Source organism: Anolis carolinensis, unplaced genomic scaffold, assembly GCF_035594765.1.
Source record: "Anolis carolinensis isolate JA03-04 unplaced genomic scaffold, rAnoCar3.1.pri scaffold_8, whole genome shotgun sequence".
NCBI classification, from domain to species: Eukaryota; Metazoa; Chordata; class Lepidosauria; order Squamata; family Dactyloidae; genus Anolis; species Anolis carolinensis.
This window is the reverse complement of record NW_026943819.1, coordinates 28318610-28338849: the sequence shown is the minus strand read 5'-3', so window position 1 is coordinate 28338849 and position 20240 is coordinate 28318610. Positions and strand designations below refer to the sequence as shown.

Below are 20240 nucleotides of genomic sequence, written 5' to 3'. Positions count from 1 at the left end.
GTTGCATCTATCAAGTAGGAAAATTTAGGTACCGCTTATGTGGGGAGGCTAATTTAACAGTTTCTCAAGTCACTCCTGACATGAAAAAAATTGGGAAACTCAGTTTAGGATATATGTTTCTACCACTGTGGATACAAGGGATTTCATCTGGCATAAAGTGAAGAAAGAAAAGCCATCACAGCCCCACTTGGGATGTGGTCCATGGCCCTTGAGTTCCTCACTCAAGAAAGTTCTTGGAGCAAAGGAGGCAAAGAGAGGAGACACAAAGAGCTAGACAAGGTGTTTGGAATGACTTCAATTCAGCTGGGATTTAATTCAGGGCCATATATTTAAAGTGCTAACATATGTTCATAAACATCTTTTCTCCTTCCCAAAAGGAACATTCCACGCTGTGGCCAACATAGCCTTCACTAGGACCATGAGTGTTGCCACCATCTTTGGGTGAGGAAGGGCTCGGCTCCCTTTTCTTTGCTCGAGAGAGGGTCTCCGGGAAGAGAGGGGTGGTGACGGGGGAAAGCTGACAGCACCTTTGTGGTCTTGATATTGATGTTGCCCACTTCCTGCCCTGGGCAGGAAATGATGTCACGGCATCAGGCAACCATGCTCTAAGCGGGACTTGGCAGTGTTGGCAGGAAGTGCCACCATCTTGCTCTTGGTTTCATGGTTGTTGGCTTCTTGTGGTTGTGATTTGTATTTTTTTTTTGTCTTTAAGCTCGCAGGAAATGGCTGAGGTAGTGTGAACATAGTTTAGCTTTGCGTGTCGATGCTGGGCTGATTAGGGTGCAGGGAAATGGAGGGTGAGGGGAAACCCAACGTGAGGATCCAAAGTGCATGGGAATGTACACGGGGATCCAAAGTGCATTGAGCAATGTTAGCCTTCTCCAACCGAACGTACAAAAATAAACTCTGACTCTGGGTTGAGACAGCTTCCATCACACAGGTCTTCTCCATCTTGTGGATACTGATTCTTGACATGAGGGATGGATGCCCATTGTGCCAATGTCCTGGTGGGTCATTGGAAGATGGCTAGCTACACCAAATAAGCTGGGAAGCGAGACAATCTCAATTACACATCGGTTTGCAAAGACGGATCCGTTCCATGCAACTTCCTTACTGTCCAAGGTCAACCATAGCTTCATCTTGTCAACCATGGTTCTCCAAGACATCTCTCTCCCTTCTCTTTTTACTCAGCACCCTTTCTCCTCAATGTCCTGGTAGGTCATTGGCAGATGGCTAACTACACCAAATAAGCCGGGAAGCGAGACAATCTCAATTACAGACACATTGGTTTGCAAAGACGGATCCGTTCCATGCAACGTCCTTGCTGTCCAACATCAACCATAGCTTCATCTTGTCAACCATGGTTCTCCAAGATGTCTTTCTCCCCTCTCTTTTTACTCAGCACCCTTTCTCCTCAATGTCCTTGTGGATCATTGGAAGATGGCTAGCTACACCAAATAAGCTGGGAAGCGAGACAATCTCAATTACAGGCATCGGTTTGCAAAGACGGATCCGTTCCATGCAACTTCCTTGTTGTCCAAGGTCAACCATGGCTTAATCTTGTCATCTTGTTCTCCAAGACTTCTCTCCCTTCTCTTTTTACTCAGCTCCCCTTCTCCTCATGCCAATGTCCTGGTGGGTCATTGGAAGATGGCTACACCAAATAAGCCGGGAAGGGAGACAATCTCAATTACAGACACATCGGTTTGCAAAGACGGATCCGTTCCATGCAACTTCCTTGTTGTCCAAGGTCAACCATGGCTTAATCTTGTCATCCTGTTCTCCAAGCCTTCTCTCCCTTCTCTTTTTACTCAGCACCCCTTCTCCTCATGCCAATGTCCTTGTGGGTCATTGGAAAATGGCTAGCTACACCAAATAAGCTGGGAAGCGAGACAATCTTAATTGCAGACACATTGGTTTGCAAAGACGGCTCCGTTCCATGCAACTTTCTTGCTGTCCAAGGTCAACCATAGCTTCATCTTGTCAACCACGGTTCTCCAAGACTTCTCTCTCCTCTCTTTTTTTTACTCAGCACCCCTTCTCCTCATGCCTACAGTCCTATTGCACATGGACAAAGGGGTGTGATGGAGATAAAGTTCCTTATCTATATATAACAACCAGAGGTTGTAGGAACATGCATATGATCCCAACAGCTTCTGTACGTTCCGTATAGAAACATGCTGGCCCCAAAAGCTCATGGCGTCGATAACAAGAAACCAAAGTAAACCCAAAGTAAATAGAAAAGAAAAGAAAACTTCCAAGGTTCAGTCCTGTCTTGGCTTTCATCCTTCATTAAGAGCAAGGAGGTTACCCGAAAAGAAACACCCTCCTTCTTTTACACCTGCCTGAGTTTCATTTCTGAATTCCCATCAAAGAAAAGTGCATAGCAAAACGGCGAGATTTTCCTTTGTTTTTACCTGAACAAAAATATAAAAGAATACAAAATAAAGCCTATATCTATATCCTTTCTCTTTCTAATTCCGGGCTTTTCATTTTTGGTCCCAGACTAAAGGAATGGTTTTTCATCACACTCGTGTGTGCTACCATCTTACATTCTCTGTCCGTACTCTCTGGATTCAATTCTCTCTGGATTCAAACAGATGGGGATTTAAAAAAATAAATAAACTAGGGATAAAAAGGGGTTGAAGGTAAAGTCCTGGAGCCATTCTTCAGCATGGAGAAAACCACCAGAACTTCCTTTTTTGACCTTCTTTGAAGCGCGCTTGCATGGTGTTCGGTTGCATTCCTCTAAACAGGATTCACATTTCCATGAATGGATGAAATGCATGCAGACTCAGGGCTCCAAAGTCACAACGTTCTTCAAGGGATGTACAGTGTTACATATGGAAAAATAGAGGAAAAGGACACGGCCGTTTAGGTTGGGGTGTCAGCAAGTGGGATATAGGGCTCGCTCGATGTTCAGCCATAGTGCAAATTGTGAAAAATGGCGGAAAAGAGGATGAGTGAAGTCCGACACATTCCATCCAGTTGTGGGGCAGAAGTATATACGCAGAGATGCACAAAAGTGCCACGTCTTTTCGGCACGGAAGGCTCAACGTTCGAGAAGATGGTGGGACAAAATGAGGGATGGATGGGAGTTCTAAGGATGTTTCTTAACAAACAAGGCAGAAGCTAACGGCACAATCCTAGGTATGTTTACTCAGAAGCAAATCCCATTGGGTTCGGTGAGCCATACCTCCTTGTAAATATATTTAGGACTGTAGCCATCTGAAAATGGAAAGTACAAATGCACCAAAAACATCTCGACAACGGCATCAACAAAGTAAAAATTAAAAAAAGTAAGGATGCAGGAATGAGGATCAAATAGGGTCCATACACACACATACACGCACACTAGACAAAAGTGAAGGGGTCAAAAGGCCTTGGCTGATGTCCGAAAGTTGAAGCTGTGGGAAGGATGCGTGGCTCCTTCGCTTGGTGGAGTGTCCTGCTTTCAGACGTATTGCTCCTTGGGACAAATGTAAGGAGCCCGGGAACCCGGAGGTGGGCAGCAGAAAGAAGTGCTGGTGTGGTTGGATGGATGGGCACCTTCGGGGAGATACGACAAAGGACTATAGACATACGGTATTTTGGTCAGATACTGGTCTTCGCGGGAGTAGCGACAGGTCAGGTAATCACCCGCATCCGGTATCTCTGAGTGACAGTTTCTAAAGTTCTGGAAGGGAAAGACAGAAAGGAATCAGAAGCAATTGTTTAAATACGGTCATTGATGGAGAAGACACGACGCACTTGGAGATCCCAGTTAACTCTTCACTGTTAAGCCTTATTGCATTTGTAAACAATCATAATGAAATTTTGAAAGCGTTCAATTCAATCTGACAATGACTCAGAAGAGCAACTTTTCTTCTCTCTAAGCTTCCCTACGTCACCAAGCACGATTGAGATACATGGTTGTTGCTATTGACTTGTACTTACGGTAACTCTGTGTGTATATATGCTTTCAAGTTGCCGGTTGACTTAGGGTGAAACCATTTCATAGGGTCTTCTAAGGCAAGGAATATTCATAGGGAGCTTTGTTCGTTCCTTCCTCTAAAATATGGCCTACAACATCTGCCATTCATTGATGTCCTCCTATCCAAGAACTGGCCCTGCTTAGTTTCCAAGTTCAAGTGGGATTGTTGGTCTACAACATCTGCCATCCATTGATGGCCTCCCATCCAAGAACTGGCCCTGTTTAGTTTCCAAGTTCAAGTGGGATTGTTAATCTACAACATCTGCCATCCATTGATGGCTTCCCATCCAAGAACTAGCCCTACTTAGTTTCCAAGCTCAAATGGGATTGTTGGTCTACAACGTCTGCCATCCATTGATGGTCTAGCATCCAAGAACTGGTCCTGCTTAGTTTCCAAGTTCAAGTGGGATTGTTGGTCCAGAACATCTGCCATCTATTGATGGCCTTCCAGCCAAGAACTGGTCCTGCTTAGTTTCCAAGTTCAAGTGTGATTGTTGTATGTTTTCCGGGCTGTATGGCCATGTTCTAGAACATACAACAACCCTGTGATCCCGGCCATGAAAGCCTTCAACAACTCAAATGGGATTGTTGGTCTACAGCATCTGCCATCCATTGATGGCTTCCCATCCAAGAACTGGTCCTACTTAGTTTCCAAGCTCAAATGGGATTGTTGGTCTACAACGTCTGCCATCTATTGATGGCCTCCCATCCAAGAACTGGTCCTGCTTAGTTTCCAAGTTCAAGTGGGATTGTTGGTCTACAAGATGAACTCCCACCACTTGAACTGGTCCTGCTTCGTTTCCAAGTTCAAGTGGGATTGTTGGTCTACAACATCTGCAATCCATTGATGGCCTCCCATCCAAGAACTGGTCCTGCTTAGTTTCCAAGCTCAAGTGGGATTGTTGGTCTACAACATCTGTCATCTATTGATGGCCTCCCATCCAAGAACTGGTCCTTCTTAGTTTCCAAGCTCAAATGGGTTTGTTGGTCTACAACATCTGCCATCCATTGATGGCCTCCCATCCAAGAACTGGTTCTGCTTAGTTTCCAAGTTCAAATGGGATTGTTGGTCTACAACATCTGCCATCCATTGATGGCCTCCCATCCAAGAACGGGCCCTGCTTAGTTTCCAAGTTCAAGTGGGATTGTTGGTCTACAAGATGAAATCCCACCACTTGAACTGGTCCTGCTTAGTTTCCAAGTTCAAATGGGATTGTTGGTCTACAAGTTCGTCTACAACATCTGCCATCCATTAATGGCCTCCCATCCAAGAACTGGTCCTTCTTAGTTTCCAAGTTCAAGTGGGATTGTTGGTCTACAACATCTGCCATCCATTGATGGCCTCCCATGCAAGATCGGACCCTGCTTAATTTCCAAGTTCAAGTGGGATTGTTGGTCTACAACATCTGCCATCCATTGATGGCCTCCCATCCAAGATCGGACCCTGCTTAATTTCCAAGTTCAAGTGGGATTGTTGGTCTACAACTGTGGTATTGAACCCTAGTCTCCAGAGTCTTAGACCAACACTCAAGCTATGGCACTATGCTGGTTCTGTTAGCTATCAAACATAAAACAGTTAAGGAGAAAATATGAATATGGGGGTGGTAAAAATATATCCGCTCCAGGATTTTCAGTTTTTAAAAAAATAAATTTCAGTCCTTTTTCGATCCCAGGCTGCTATGGTTACCAGCTTTATTCCAAAGCTACTTAATTGCTTTTTAATTTTAATTTTCCATTTCTCAATATTTTTATGGGTCCCTTCCCCCATGCCTGCCTCCCAGAGGATATATTGTTAATATGAACCACAATTATCGCCGCTAATAGGATAATGAATAACTAAATGGATTGGTTGGTAGATAGATGAGATTGGCTGCTATAACATCGTGATTGAAATTGCCGTATTGCTGGGATCGGTTCCCTGCTGGATGTGCATTCATTGGCACATGCAAGTCCTAGATTGGGCTTGGGAAATGACATTCCTGACCACAACTCCCAGCATCCCCAATGAATGGTGTTATTTGCTGCAGATGTTGGGAGCCTGTAGTCTGAAATGTAACCTTTCTAACTGGACTGGAGATCTTTTCAAGTCACACTTGTAGTTCCCTCTGTGGATGGATTCTTGATTTTTCCACACTTTTTGCTATTATATGAGGGTTGAATGAAAAGTCATGCCTCCACCTTCGTAACTCCTCAACAGATGGCAGTCCTGGTCTGCGTCAGGTACTGGCTTGTTCAGTAGACTCTCCTCTGCAGTTTCATTTAGAAGAAAGCCTTAGCATTGAACGGTTGTGTTGTTAAAGTGCGAAGTATGGAACCCTGTGCAGACGGTCAGTCAATGCAACTTAAGTAACGTGCAGTCACTGTATTCTTGACAGCAGAAGGTGTCACCCCAAAGGAGATTCATCAGAGAATACAAGCGGTTTATGGCGATTGTGTTGATGTGAGTCCTCTGCGTCGTTGGGAGAGTAAGTTTAAAGATGTTGAGGTGGGAACATCTGACTTGCATGACAAACAAAGAGTTGGACATCCTGTGACAGCAACCACCGAATTTCACAAGCAAAAGGTGGACAGATTGATTCAGGACTATCGTTGTATCCCTAGGAGAGAAATTTCACAACAATGTGTGGGTCACATTATTGTTTTGCTTGGCTATTGGAAGATCCAATTCTTTATTTGTCATGCACCTCAACATCTTTAAACTTACTCGACCAACGACGCACAGTACTCACATCAACACAATCACCATCAACAGTTTGCATTCGCTGATGAATCTCCTTTGGGGTGACACCTTCTGCTGTCAAGAATTCATGTTGCTTAAGTCGTATTGACTGACCGTCTGCGCAGGGTTCCATACTTTGCACTTTAACAACACAACCGTTCAATGTTAAGGCTTCCCCGTCTGTGCAGGGTTCCATACTTTGCACTTTAACAACACAACCATTCAATGCTAAGGCTTCCACATCTGCGCAGGGTTCTCTACTTTGCACGTTAACAACACAACCGTTCAATGCTAAGGCTTCCCCGTCTGCGCAGGGTTCCATACTTTGCACTTTAACAACACAACCGTTCAATGCTAAAGCTTCCCCGTCTGCGCAGGGTTCCATGCTTCGCCCTTTAACAACACAATCGTTCAATGCTAAGGCTTCCCCGTCTGCGCAGGGCTCCATACTTCGCACTTTAACAACACAACCGTTCAATGCTAAGGCTTCCCCATCTACACAGGGTTGCATATTTTGCACTTTAACAACACAACCGTTCAATGCTGAGGCTTCCCCGTCTGAGCAGGGTCCCATACTTCGCACTTTAACAACACAACCATTCAATGCTAAGGCTTCCCCGTCTGCGCAGGGCTCCATACTTCGCACTTTAACAACACAACCATTCAATGCTAAGGCTTCCCCGTCTGCGCAGGGTTCCATACTTCGCACTTTAACAACACAACCGTTCAATGCTAAGGCTTCCCCATCTGCGCAGGGCTCCATACTTCGCACTTTAACAACACAACCGTTCAATGCTAAGACTTCCCCATCTGCACAGGGTTCCATACTTCGCACTTTAACAACACAACCGTTCAATGCTAAGACTTCCCCATCTGCACAGGGTTCCATACTTCGCACTTTAACAACACAACCGTTCAATGCTAAGGTTTCCCGCCAAATGGAACTGTAGAGGAGAGTCTACTGAACAAGCCAGGACCTGCCGCAGACCAGGACTGCCATCTGCTGAGGAGTTACGAAGGTGGAGGCATTACTTTTCATTCAACCCTTGTGATGCATGGTGGCACAACCTAATATCCTTGATGCTTAAATCAAATGACTTTTATCATTAAGATGTCCTCCAGGCATCTTGAGTACATAGAAATGCTGAAAAAGACAATCTTCCAGGATGGCCACTCGTGCCAAGGAGAAGAACGGATGAATGGCTCTGAACTTCCACCTTCCCAAGTGAGGTCAGGCTCCAAATGTACGTCCAGGAAACGAGATAATTCTACAACCTCTCATTTGCTTGGCCCCTTTTGCTATCTACCTTGCTAAAGTGCTCCCCGGACCGATCAAGTGATTAGGAACCCGGAGAGCTGGGATAGAAATATATAATTTAGCAGACAATTCCATGTGTCACTTTTATAAGACACAGAAGGAGGCTGGCGAGGAAATTGAATGTATTTGACGGCATTCATTAACAACGCGCTCGGGAAAGACAGCCCTTTCGACAGCCCATGGCGGAGGAGGACCGGGCACGTCACTTCGCAATGGAACATGCGCATGCAAGCTTTCATGCTCACCAACCCTCTTTTTAACCCCAAGAAAACCAAAATTGCACAATTGTGATAAGATTACAGGAAATATCTAGGAAAGGAGAGGAAAGCAAAAGTCTCTGTCAAAGGGGTTTTGTTGCAGGAGAAGGCAAAGATGCCAGACATCCAAGGATATTAATACATACACAGCGGGGCCGGGCTGTGGCGCAGCTGGCTAGTAACCAGCTGCAATAAATCACTACTGACCGGGAGGTCATGAGTTCGAAGCCCAGGTCGGGGTAAGCCTCCGACCACTAATAGCCCCAGCTTGCCGTTGACCTATGCAGCCCCGAAAGTTGCATCTGTCAATTAGGGAAATTTAGGGACGCTTTATGCAGGGAGGCAAATTTAACTAATTTACAACACCATAAAACTGCCAGCAAAACATGAGGAAAGGAATGAGGAAGTACAGCCACTACTGGACGGTGAAGCAACAGCTCCCCCTGTGGCCAGAATCGTGAAGCTGGAAAAATGTTAAAAATGCCTCTGATTCTGTCTAATGTATGTTGTTTGTCTGTTGGCATTGAATGTTTGCCATATATGTGTTCATTGTAATCCGCCCTGAGTCCCCTTCGGGGTGAGAAAGAAGGGCGGAATATAAATACTGTAAATAAATAAATACATACATACATACATACACACACATACCACTAAGTCTTCTATTTCAGGATTTTTGGCCTCTAACTACAAGAATCACGGAAAGTACATATAATGTATACTTCATGTAACCCATGCTGCTGGTTTCCCATTGATTCCCATATGTCTTCGGGATCAGGAAGCAAATAAGAATATTTCTACATTCAAGGATTGACAAGGAAGGTCTGCAGAGCTTCCGCCAAACTAATTACCGTATATACTCGAGTATAAGCCGACACAAATATAAGCCGAGGCACCTAATTTTACCACAAAAAAAAAACCTGGGAAAACATTGACTCCAGTATAAGCCGAAGGCGATAAATTTTAGAAATAAAAATAGATACCAATAAAATTACATTACCGTATATACTCGAGTATAAGCCGACCCGAATATAAGCCGAGGCACCTAATTTTACCACACAAAAAAAAACCTGGGAAAACATTGACTCCAGTATAAGCCGAAGGCGATAAATTTTAGAAATAAAAATAGATACCAATAAAATTACATTACCGTATATACTCGAGTATAAGCCGACCCGAATATAAGCCGAGGCACCGAATTTTACCACAAAAAAAAAAAAACCTGGGAAAACATTGACTCCAGTATAAGCCGAAGGTGATAAATTTTAGAAATAAAAATAGATACCAATAAAATTACATTACTGTATATACTCGAGTATAAGCCGACCCAAATATAAGCCGAGGCACCTAATTTTACCACAAAAAAAAACCTGGGAAAAAATTGACTCCAGTATAAGCCGAGGGTGATAAATTTTAGAAATAAAAATAGATACCAATAAAATTACATTAATTGAGGCATCCGTAGGTTAAATGTTTTTGAATATTTACATAAAGCTCAAATTTAAGATAAAACTGTCCAACTCTGATCCAATCATTATTCTCATCTTCTTCAATGTAAATGTGCTTATGTATCCTTTTAATAATAATAATAATAATAATAATAATAATAATAATAATAATAATAATAATAGAGTAAAATAATACATGAAATAATAATAAGAATAATAAATACAGGAAAATAATACAAGTAATAATAAACAGAGTAAAATAATAAATGCAATAATAATAATAATAATAATAATAATAATAATAATAATAATAAGCACGCAAAGATACTGTGGGACTTCCGAATCCAGACTGACAAAGTTCTGGAACACAACACACCAGACATCACAGTTGTGGGAAAGAAAAAGGTTTGGATCATTGATGTCGCCATCCCAGGTGACAGTCGCATTGACGAAAAACAACAGGAAAAACTCAGCCGCTATCAGGACTTCAAGATTGAACTTCAAAGACTGGCAGAAACCAGTGCAGGTGGTCCCGGTGGTGATGGGCACACTTCAATGTAAATGTGCTTATGTATCCTTTTAATAATAATAATAGAGTAAAAATGTTGTAATTAATCACCTTGATTAGCAATGAATAGACTAGCAAGCTTCATCTCCTGGCTTCTTCCTGCCTGGGGTATCCTTTGTTCAGAGTCGTTAACTACCCTGATTGACTCATGTCTGGAATTCTTCTGTTTTCAGAGTGTTGCTCCTTATTTACTGTTCTGATTTTTGGAGTATTTTTTTGTAATACTGGTAGCCAGATTTTGTTCATTTTCATGGTCTCCTCCTTTCTGTTGAAATTATCCACATGCTTGTGGATTTCAATAGCTTCTCTGTGTAGTCTGACATAGAGGTTGTGAGAGTGGTCCAACTCATTGTTGACCTAAGCAACCTGAAAGATAGTTGCATCTATCAAGTAGGAAAATGTAGGTACCGCTTATGCGGGGAGGCTAATTTAACTAATTTACATAAAAACCATCCAGCAGTGTGCGGAAGAATGAGGAAGCATTCCACCAAGGACTCGGCGTCACAGTGGATGATGAAGCAGCAGCTCCCCCTGTGGCCAGAATTGAGCATGAAGCCGGAAGCTGGAAAATGTTAAATTGCTTCTGTGTCTGTCTATATATGTTGTATGTCTAATGGCATTGAATGTTTGCCATGTATATGGGCCTTGTGATCCACCCCGAGTCCCCTTCGGGATGAGAAGGAAGGGTGGAATATAAATACTATAAATTAATAAATTAATACATTAATACATTGATTGTCTTTCTTTGCGTCAAGAAGCCTGAACAAACGTGGAAAGCAGAAAGAAGAAACCTCTTGAGATCTGTAGGCCCACCTACTTGCGGAGCTGCAAGCTAAATATTTTATGGCCATGTTTTTTGGGAGGTAAAAAAAACAAAACCGCACACACATACATACACCCTCTACCCACACATTGAAAACAAAATGTCACTCATGATTTATTGATGGCCCTGCAAAGTCAAAACAAATATAAAAAGCAGGAGGCCGATCCAAGAGAACTCCTTGTTCTTAGGGCGATGAAGGAAGTGGGCAAAGGGAGCTCAATTGGAGCAATGAGAAGAGATGAGGTTCTGGAAAAATATTTGAGGAATATTGTGGAGTGAAAGTAATATGAAAACTCCGGAGAGAACATGTACTGAAAATGAAAATACGGCACCAAAACAAACTGCATCCTTGCACCAAAAATAAGCTTCATTCTAAAAATTTCTGAGCTCTTATAGTTCATCTCAAGTAAAGTAGACCTACTGAATAATATTACAATATATTGATACAGTACAATATAGTAATTTATTACCAGTATTGTACTGTGCTAATATAATATTGTATGTAAATTTAACTTGTAAGCTGCTGTGAGTCCCCTTCGGGGTGAGAAGGGTGGCATATAAATGTAGCAAATAATAATAATAATAATAATAATAATAATAATAATAATAATAATAATAATAATAATAATCCTTGCAGCCCAGGAGCAAGCCATCAGAACAAATGCAATCAAGGCCAAGATCGAAAAATCAGCTGATGACCCAAAGTGCAGACTGTGCAAGGAAACAGATGAAACCATTGATCATATCCTCAGCTGCTGTAAGAAAATTGCACAGACAGACTACAAACAGAGGCACAACTATGTGGCCCAAATGATTCATTGGAACCTATGCCTCAAGTATCACCTCCCTGCAGTTAAGAACTGGTGGGATCACAAACCTGCAAAAGTATTGGAAAATGAACACGCAAAGATACTGTGGGGCTTCCGAATCCAGACTGACAAAGTTCTGGAACACAACACACCAGACATCACAGTTGTGGAAAAGAACAAGGTTTGGATTATTGATGTTGCCATCCCAGGTGACAGTCGCATTGAAGAAAAACAACAGGAAAAACTCAGCCGCTATCAGGACCTCAAGATTGAACTTCAAAGACTCTGGCAGAAACCAGTGCAGGTGGTCCCGGTGGTGATGGGCACATTGGGTGCCGTGCCAAAAGATCTCAGCCGGCATTTGGAAACAATAGACATTGACAAAATTACGATCTGCCAACTGCAAAAGGCCACCCTGCTGGGATCTGCACGCATCATCCGAAAATACATCACACAGTCCTCGACACTTGGGAAGTGTTCGACTTGTGGTTTTGTGAAACGAAATCAGCATATCTATCTTGTTTGCTGTGTCATACAACGTCGTTGTGTCAATAATAATAATAATAATAGAATTGACCCCTGCATTCACCATTCATTGGGATTTACACAGACTTGGCATAATTTCCCATTACTATTAATTTCCCACTTGGTTTGCACAATTTTTATTAGTCATCAGGAGGAATTTTGCAGGATTGTTGTGCATTTTCTGGGCTGTATTTCTATGTTCCAGAAGTATTCTCTCCTGACGTTTCACCCACATCTATGGCAGGCATCCTCTGAGGTTGTGAGGTGTAACCACCTAAACTGGACTCCACAGGCCAATGGAGACTCCACCATGGACATCAGAAGAGTTTCAAGGTCAAGAACAAGCCACGAGAGTCAAGACAAAGATCCACCCATAAGAAAAGTATACTTACCAGACATCAAGGGAATCACTGAACGCATTGGGAAACTGATGAAGAAACACAACCTACAAACTATCTACAGACCTACTAAGAAAATTCAGCAAATGCTACATTCAATGGACAAGAAAGATCTTCTCACCTCTGCAGGAGTCTACCGTATACTATGCAGCTGTGGATAAATCTACATATAGATCACCAAATGCATCATTGCCCGGACACGAATCAAGGAACATGAAAGGCACTGCAGACTCACTCAACCAGAGAAGTCAGACTTAGCAGAGCACTTGATGAACCAACCTGGACACAGAATATTATTGGAGAACAAAGAAATGCTGGACCACGCTAACAATTATCATGTCAGACTACACAGAGAAGCCATTGAAATCCACAAACATATTGACAATTTCAACAGAATGCAGGAGACCATGAAAATGAACAAAATCTGGCTACCAGTATTAAAAAAACCTCCAAAATCAGAACAGTAAATAAGGAGAAGCACTCTGAAAACAGAAGAATTCCGGACATGAAACAATCAGGGGCAGCTAATGTCTCTGAACAAAGGATCCCCCCAGGCCAGTATGTGAAGTTTTGAAGGCCATTTAATGCTAATCAAGGTGATGAATTACAACATTCACACTGGCCTCCAACAGACAAGAGTTCTTTCCCTCACCCTGGACCTTCCACAGATACATAAACCTTCCTTGCTTAGTTTCTGCATATACCTCATCCAGGAATATAACTCTGCCATAGATGTGGGTGAAAAGTCAGGAGAGAATAATAATAATAATAATAATAATAATAATAATAATAATAATAATACGAAATCCAGCATATCTATCTTGTTTGCTGTGTCATACAACAACAACAACAACAACAACAACAACAACAACAACAACAACAACAACAACAATTGATGTCGCCATCCCAGGTGACAGTCGCATTAATGAAAAACAACAGGAAAAACTCAGCCGCTCTCAGGACCTCAAGATTGAACTGCAAAGACTCTGGCAGAAACCAGTGCAGGTGGTCCCGGTGGTGATGGGCACATTGGGAGCCGTGCCAAAAGATCTCAGCCGGCATTTGGAAACAATAGACATTGACAAAATTACGATCTGCCAAGTGCAAAAGGCCACCCAACTGGGATCTGCGCGCATCATCCGAAAATACATCACACAGTCCTAAACGCTTGGGAAGTGTTCGACTTGTGATTTTGTGATATGAAATCCAGCATATCTATCTTGTTTGCTGAGTCATAATAAAATAATAATAATAATAATAATAATAATAATAATAATAATAATAATAATAATAATAATAATAAATCACACATTCCTAGACACTTGGGAAGTGTTCGACTTGTGATTTTGTGACACGAAATCCAGCATATCTATCTTGTTTGCTGTGTCATAATAAAATAATAATAATAATAATTTTATTTTTGTATGCCGCCTCCATCTCCCAACGGGGACTCGGAGAGGCTCACATGGGGGCAAGCCCAATACAATCATATAATATCATAAAATCAATGGTTAAGACATCAAAGAATGCATTTAAAAACAAATTAACAAGTCATGATTTAAAATAGACATAATTAAAATATTAAACAATCATCCAAGGCGTTAAAAGGTCCAATATAGGACAACAGTCAAACTGAAGAGGGGAGTGTCTATTACAGAATAGAACATACATCAAATAGAGACGACAAGCAGGGAAGATAAATCTGAACGGAAATCAAACTATAAAGTGACAGGGCAAGTTTCAATGTGGATATGGTCCAGGTTATAACGGATTTGTCTACTCAAAAGCGCAACGGAACAACCATGTTTTTAATTGCTTCCGGAAGACAGTGAAGGTCGGAACTAACCTAATTCTCCCTGGGGAGGCAATTCCAGAGCCTTCCAGAATGCTTCTGGAATATGGCCATACAGCCCGGAAAACACACAACAATCCTGTGATCCAGGCCATGAAAGCCTTCGACAACACACTGTGCCGAGATTTCTTTATAAGAGGAACAACTTCATATTATTGTGGGAATTAATGACACCACAGGCTTGGAAGAGTGGCTAGCAGCGTGGCAACTGGTCTCATCCAATTTCCCAGAATTTCAGAAATTGTTTTCTGGGAGTCAAAACCTGCACTTGGCCAAGAGTCACCAGGTCATGAGATGGCTCTCCAAGTTGCCAGTTAAACTGAATGGATGCGAGAGAGGTGTCTGCCATGCGAACTATTGCCAATGTGGCTTTTAATGTCATTTCTCATGCGGCTCCCGAAAGCTTAGCCAGTTAGTTGCCCATTCCGGCACAAGATGAATCATTCATGTCCCATCTGCAGCCTCAGACTAGCATTTGGGTTTGTTGATGCTTTCAGACCTGTCTCCTGCATTTGGAATGGAGTCTGGTGTTTACCGAGCTTTTTTTTTCTTTGAAAGCAACCGAGCAAAGGGAGCGTAAATAAATGAGCGAGGCTCTGCTAGATTTACATAAGATGAAATAGTGTATTTCTGTTTCCATTCTGTTTAAACCACTGCAAACTTTGGCGTTTCAGATTTTGCATCTATTTCCCAGCACTTCCATGGTAAGCCCTAGCCTTGTACAATGTGGACCACTTCGGATTGGTTTGGATTATGATATGATTCCAGCTATACTTTCCCTCCAGGAATATTCATTCTCCCATTCAGTTGAGCATTTAAACATATTGTCGAGGCATCTAAAGAAAAGAGGCAAACAATGTGACAGAAGGTATGTGTGTGTGTGTATATATATATAACAAATAGAACCAAGTTCTTGGTGTGGAATGATTTTCAGCATTCTCACTTTCGACAGTGATGCAAATTTGGAAATTCAAAGAAACTTTCAAAGGAGAACAGAATGTTTATTGGTTGAGCAATGTTGTCATTTCGATGTGTTGTCGAAGACTTTCATGGCCGGAATCACAGGGTTGTTGTGTGTTTTCCAGGCTGCATGGCCATGTTCCAGAAGCATTCTCTCCTGACGTTTCGCCCACATCTATGGCAGGCATCCTCAGAGGTTGTGAGGTATATGGAGAAACTAAGCAAGGAAGGTTTATATATCTGTGGAAGGTCCTCGGTGGAGGAAAGAACTCTTGTTTGTTGGAGGCCAGTGTGAATGTTGTAATTAATCACCTTGATTAGCATTAAATGGCCTTCCAAGCTTAATATCCTGGCCTGGGGAAATCCTTTGTTCAGAGTCGCTAGCTTCCCCTGATTGATTCATGTCTGGAATTCTTCTGTTTTCAGACTCTGAGGGTTGGTGCTCATCTCTATTTCTAAGCTGAAGAGCCGATGTTATCCATAGACATCTCCAAGGTCATGTGGCCACTAGCATGACTGCATGGAGCACCGTTACCTTCCCGCCGAAGCGGTACCTATTGATCTACTCACATTTGCATGTTTTCGAAATGCTAGGTTGGCAGGAGCTGGGGCTAACAGCGGGCACTCATTCCACTCCCGGGATTCGAACCTGGGACCTTTTGGTCTGTAAGTTCCGTAGCTCAGCGCTTTAATGCACTGTGCCACCAGAGGCCCCCATATTATTATTATTATTATTATTATTAAGTTGACCCAAATATAAGCCAACCAGGACCCTCACCTGAGTATAAGCCGAAGGGGACTTTTAAAAAGGGCTGAAAAAATAGGCTTATACTTGAGTATATATACAGTATGTCTATTTTAACTGAATTATTTTGCCTTGTTATGATGTGTTTATTATGTTTACTGTGTCTTGTTTTGACAATTGACTGTTTTTGCATACATGTTGGAAACCGCCCTGAATCCTCTCAAGGAGATAGAGAGGTATATAAATAAAGATGATGATGATGATGATGATGATGATTATTATTATTATTATCATTATAATAATCATCATCATCATCAATATTATTGTATGACACAGCAAACAAGATAGATATGCTGGATTTCGTATCACAAAACCACAAGTCGAACACTTCCCAAGTGTCTAGGACTGTGTGATGTATTTTCGGATGATGCGTGCAGATCCCAGTAGGGTGGCCTTTTGCAGTTGGCAGATCGTAATTTTGTCAATGTCTATTGTTTCCAAATGCCGGCTGAGATCTTTTGGCATGGCACCCAGTGTGCCCATCACCACCGGGACCACCTGCACTGGTTTCTGCCAGAGTCTTTGAAGTTCAACCTTGAGGTCCTGATAGCGGCTGAGTTTTTCCTGTTGTTTTTCCTCAATGCGACTGTCACCAGGGATGGCAACATCAGTGATCCAAACCTTTTTCTTTTCCACAACTATGATCTCTGGCGTGTTGTGTTCCAGAACTTTGTCAGTCTGGATTCGGAAGTCCCACAGTATCTTTGCGTGCTCATTTTCCAAGACTTTTTCAGGTTTGTGATTCCACCAGTTCTTTGCTGCTGGGAGGTGGTACGTGAGGCATAGGTTCATAATAAGTTCATAAGTTCCAATGAATCCTGATAGCGGCTGAGTTTTTCCTGTTGTTGTTGTTGTCATTATTATTATTATTATTATTATTATTATTATTATTATTATTATTATTTGCTGCGTTTCAAGTTGTATGTTGTTTTGACAATCGACTGTTTTTGCGTACATGTTGGAAACTGCCCTGAGTCCTCTCGAGGAGATAGAGGTATATAAATAAAGATGATGATGATGATTATTATTATCATTATCATCATCATCATCATCATCATCATTGTATGGCACAGCAAACAAGGTAGATATGCTGGATTTCGTATCACAAAATCACAAGTCGAACACTTCCCAAGTGTCTAGGACTGTGTGATGTATTTTCAGATGATGCATGCAGATCCCAGTCGGGTGGCCTTTTGCAGTTGGCAGATCGTAATTTTGTCAATGTCTATTGTTTCCAAATGCTGGCTGAGATCTTTTGGCACGGCACCCAGTGTGCCCATCACCACCGGGACCACCTGCACTGGTTTCTGCCAGAGTCTTTGAAGTTCAATCTTGAGGTCCTGATAGCGGCTGAGTTTTTCCTGTTGTTGTTGTTGTTGTTGTTGTTGTTGTTATTATTATTATTATTATTATTATTATTATTATTATTATTATTTTATTATGACTCAGCAAACAAGATAGATATGCTGGATTTCATATCACAAAATCGCAAGTCGAACACTTCCCAAGTGTCTAGGACTGTGTGATGTATTTTCGGATGATGCGCGCAGATCCCAGTAGGGTGGCCTTTTGCAGTTGGCAGATCGTGATTTTGTCAATGTCTATTGTTTTCAAATGCCGGCTGAGATCTTTTGGCATGGCACCCAATGTGCCGATCACCACCGGGACCACCTGCCCTGGTTTCTGCCAGAGTCTTTGAAGTTCAATCTTGAGGTCCTGAGAGCGGCCGAGTTTTTTCCTGTTGTTGTTGTTATTATTATTATTTGCTGTGTTTTGACAATCGACTGTTTTTGCATACATGTTGGAAACTGCCCTGAGTCCTCTCGAGGAGATAGAGTGGTATATAAATAAAGTTGTATTATTATTTATTATAGTATGGGAGCCGGGATATTGAGAGATGTCACTAAATAGGGCACAGTCCCAAAGCTTTGATTGCCTCCATGGAAAGGGCTTGGCTTGGGCACTCTTCTACTTCCTTCCCTTCTATGGCGACAGAAGGTGCTCCATGGTGGCCAAGGCAATTCCAAGCCAACCTCAGCGCCTGGCTCTTCTTAAAGGTTTGCTTTCTGGGCTGTGATTTGGCAACCACTGATGGGACCATGGAGCTCTGGGTCGAGCTCTCTCCCTTGCCATCTGCCTAATAGTCCACCCAGAGCCAACCACGGTGTTTATATCCCTGCGCCTGCCAACCCGTGTGCCCTCCGCGGTGCTTGCCAGTCTCACCGTGTCCCTCCCTGAGCCTCCTTTACCTTTTAACAAAGTTTGAAATTAAATTAAGGGTAATGAGCTAATTAAATTTAACTGGCACTGGTGTCTTTCGCCTCCTCCTGTTTGTTCCCTCGCTCTCCGCCCGCCCTTTATCTCCAAACGCGATTGCAATAGAAAGCTCAATTACCTGGTTGCTATTATTATTTTTAATGGAATGTCAAAAGATGCTGGCGTTTTTTTCTTAACAGCCTGGTGCATTCTGGCTTAAAAGCCTTTCGTTTGACAGGCCTGGAAATGCACAGGTTTGCAGAGTCCCCAAACAACCCCCATGGCTCCTTTGCATTTAACAAAATTCAGCAGTTTTCCCCCTCTCCGCCTGAAAGAGGAAAATAACTTCTTGCATTGCATAGTGGCCTTAGATGGCTTGCGGGCCAATTAGTTGGTGGATCTGATCTGAGTTCTAGTCTTAACTTTAGAATTGCTGGACAAGATGCAGAGCCCTCCATAAACAGGTCCAGATCACTGGTGAGCTCCTTTGAAATCTGGTGAAGATTCCTTGCCTTTGTGGCCTGGAAATAACCAGCAGTAACTGCATTGTTGCTGAGTTGGAATCTGAGGAGGAGATTTTGCAAGTACCCACATTTCAGGAGAGGCGAGAAGAAACTGAGCAGAGATATCATTCAGCTAGAATAGCTGCCAGAAATGCAACTGAGTAATCGGGAACTGGCCTAGCAGCTGTGACGGGACTCAGGGCTATAAAGCAGAAGCAGGTGCAGCCAGCTCTTGCTGGTAACAAACTGACTCTAATGCCTATGTTTTCCTTGTGCCTGCTTTGAGTCTGCATCTGGGAAACTGCTCCTAAGGATTTATTACCGTTTCTTTGTCTGAAGTAAGACTGCTATTTGATTTGGGATTTATCGGAGTCTAAGAACTTCCTTTCTTCTTTTTGCATTATTCCACCGCGTGTGCTGTACTTTATGTTTTGCTGAAGTAAAGCAGTTTTCATTTACTTACCACAGTGTTTTAAGGCTGTTCTTGAAAGACAAAACAGGACACTGCGTCTTGATACATCATATAATAACAGTTTGGCCACCCTAGCTTGGCTTACCAATGTATCTCACGAGCTGGAGGTGAAATCAAGTTTATTGGATAATTCTTGCTTGGATCAATAGGCATTGAATTTTTGCCTATTTAGTGTAAGCCGCCTTGAGTCCCCCCGGAGAGAAAGGCGGGGTAAAAATGATGTAAATAAATAAATAATAAATAAATAATCAAGCATGAAAGTGGCTCTACCAGGCCCTAGTTTGAACTATCCTGCAGATATTTCTCCTGGAGTTTAGAAAGGCTCCTTTTGTAGACTAGACTTCTAGACTTCCCAATGGACATGCCAGCTGGAGAGGGCCATAGTGGGGCCACGTAGTAAATAGTGTCCTTTCCCAAGCTCACCAGTTTTTTCTTCCATTTGCCTTCAAATCTTCAAGTCACCTTTGGGTGACCTATACATTTTATAGGATTTTATTGGTGTTGTGGTTCAGTCTGATGATGAAGGGGGATTTGGGTTTCAGCAGGTTGATCAAGGA

General features: G+C 42.4%; 1 protein-coding gene across 4 annotated transcripts in view; it reads right to left on the bottom strand.

The window, feature by feature from the left end:
• Window positions 1-289: 289 nt before the first annotated feature.
• The window catches only part of nectin1 (nectin cell adhesion molecule 1), a 258697-nt gene continuing 238746 nt past the window's right edge, over window positions 290-20240 (bottom strand). For 2 of the 4 annotated variants that reach the window (XM_016994708.2, XM_016994709.2), the window contains one exon: window positions 290-3676. In XM_016994708.2, coding sequence (XP_016850197.1) covers window positions 3455-3676 — 222 coding nt within the window. In that variant the 3' untranslated portion in view covers window positions 290-3454. The remainder of the gene's footprint in view (window positions 3677-20240) is intronic. The other 2 variants (XR_010000434.1, XM_008113740.2) reach the window with 2 other exon arrangements.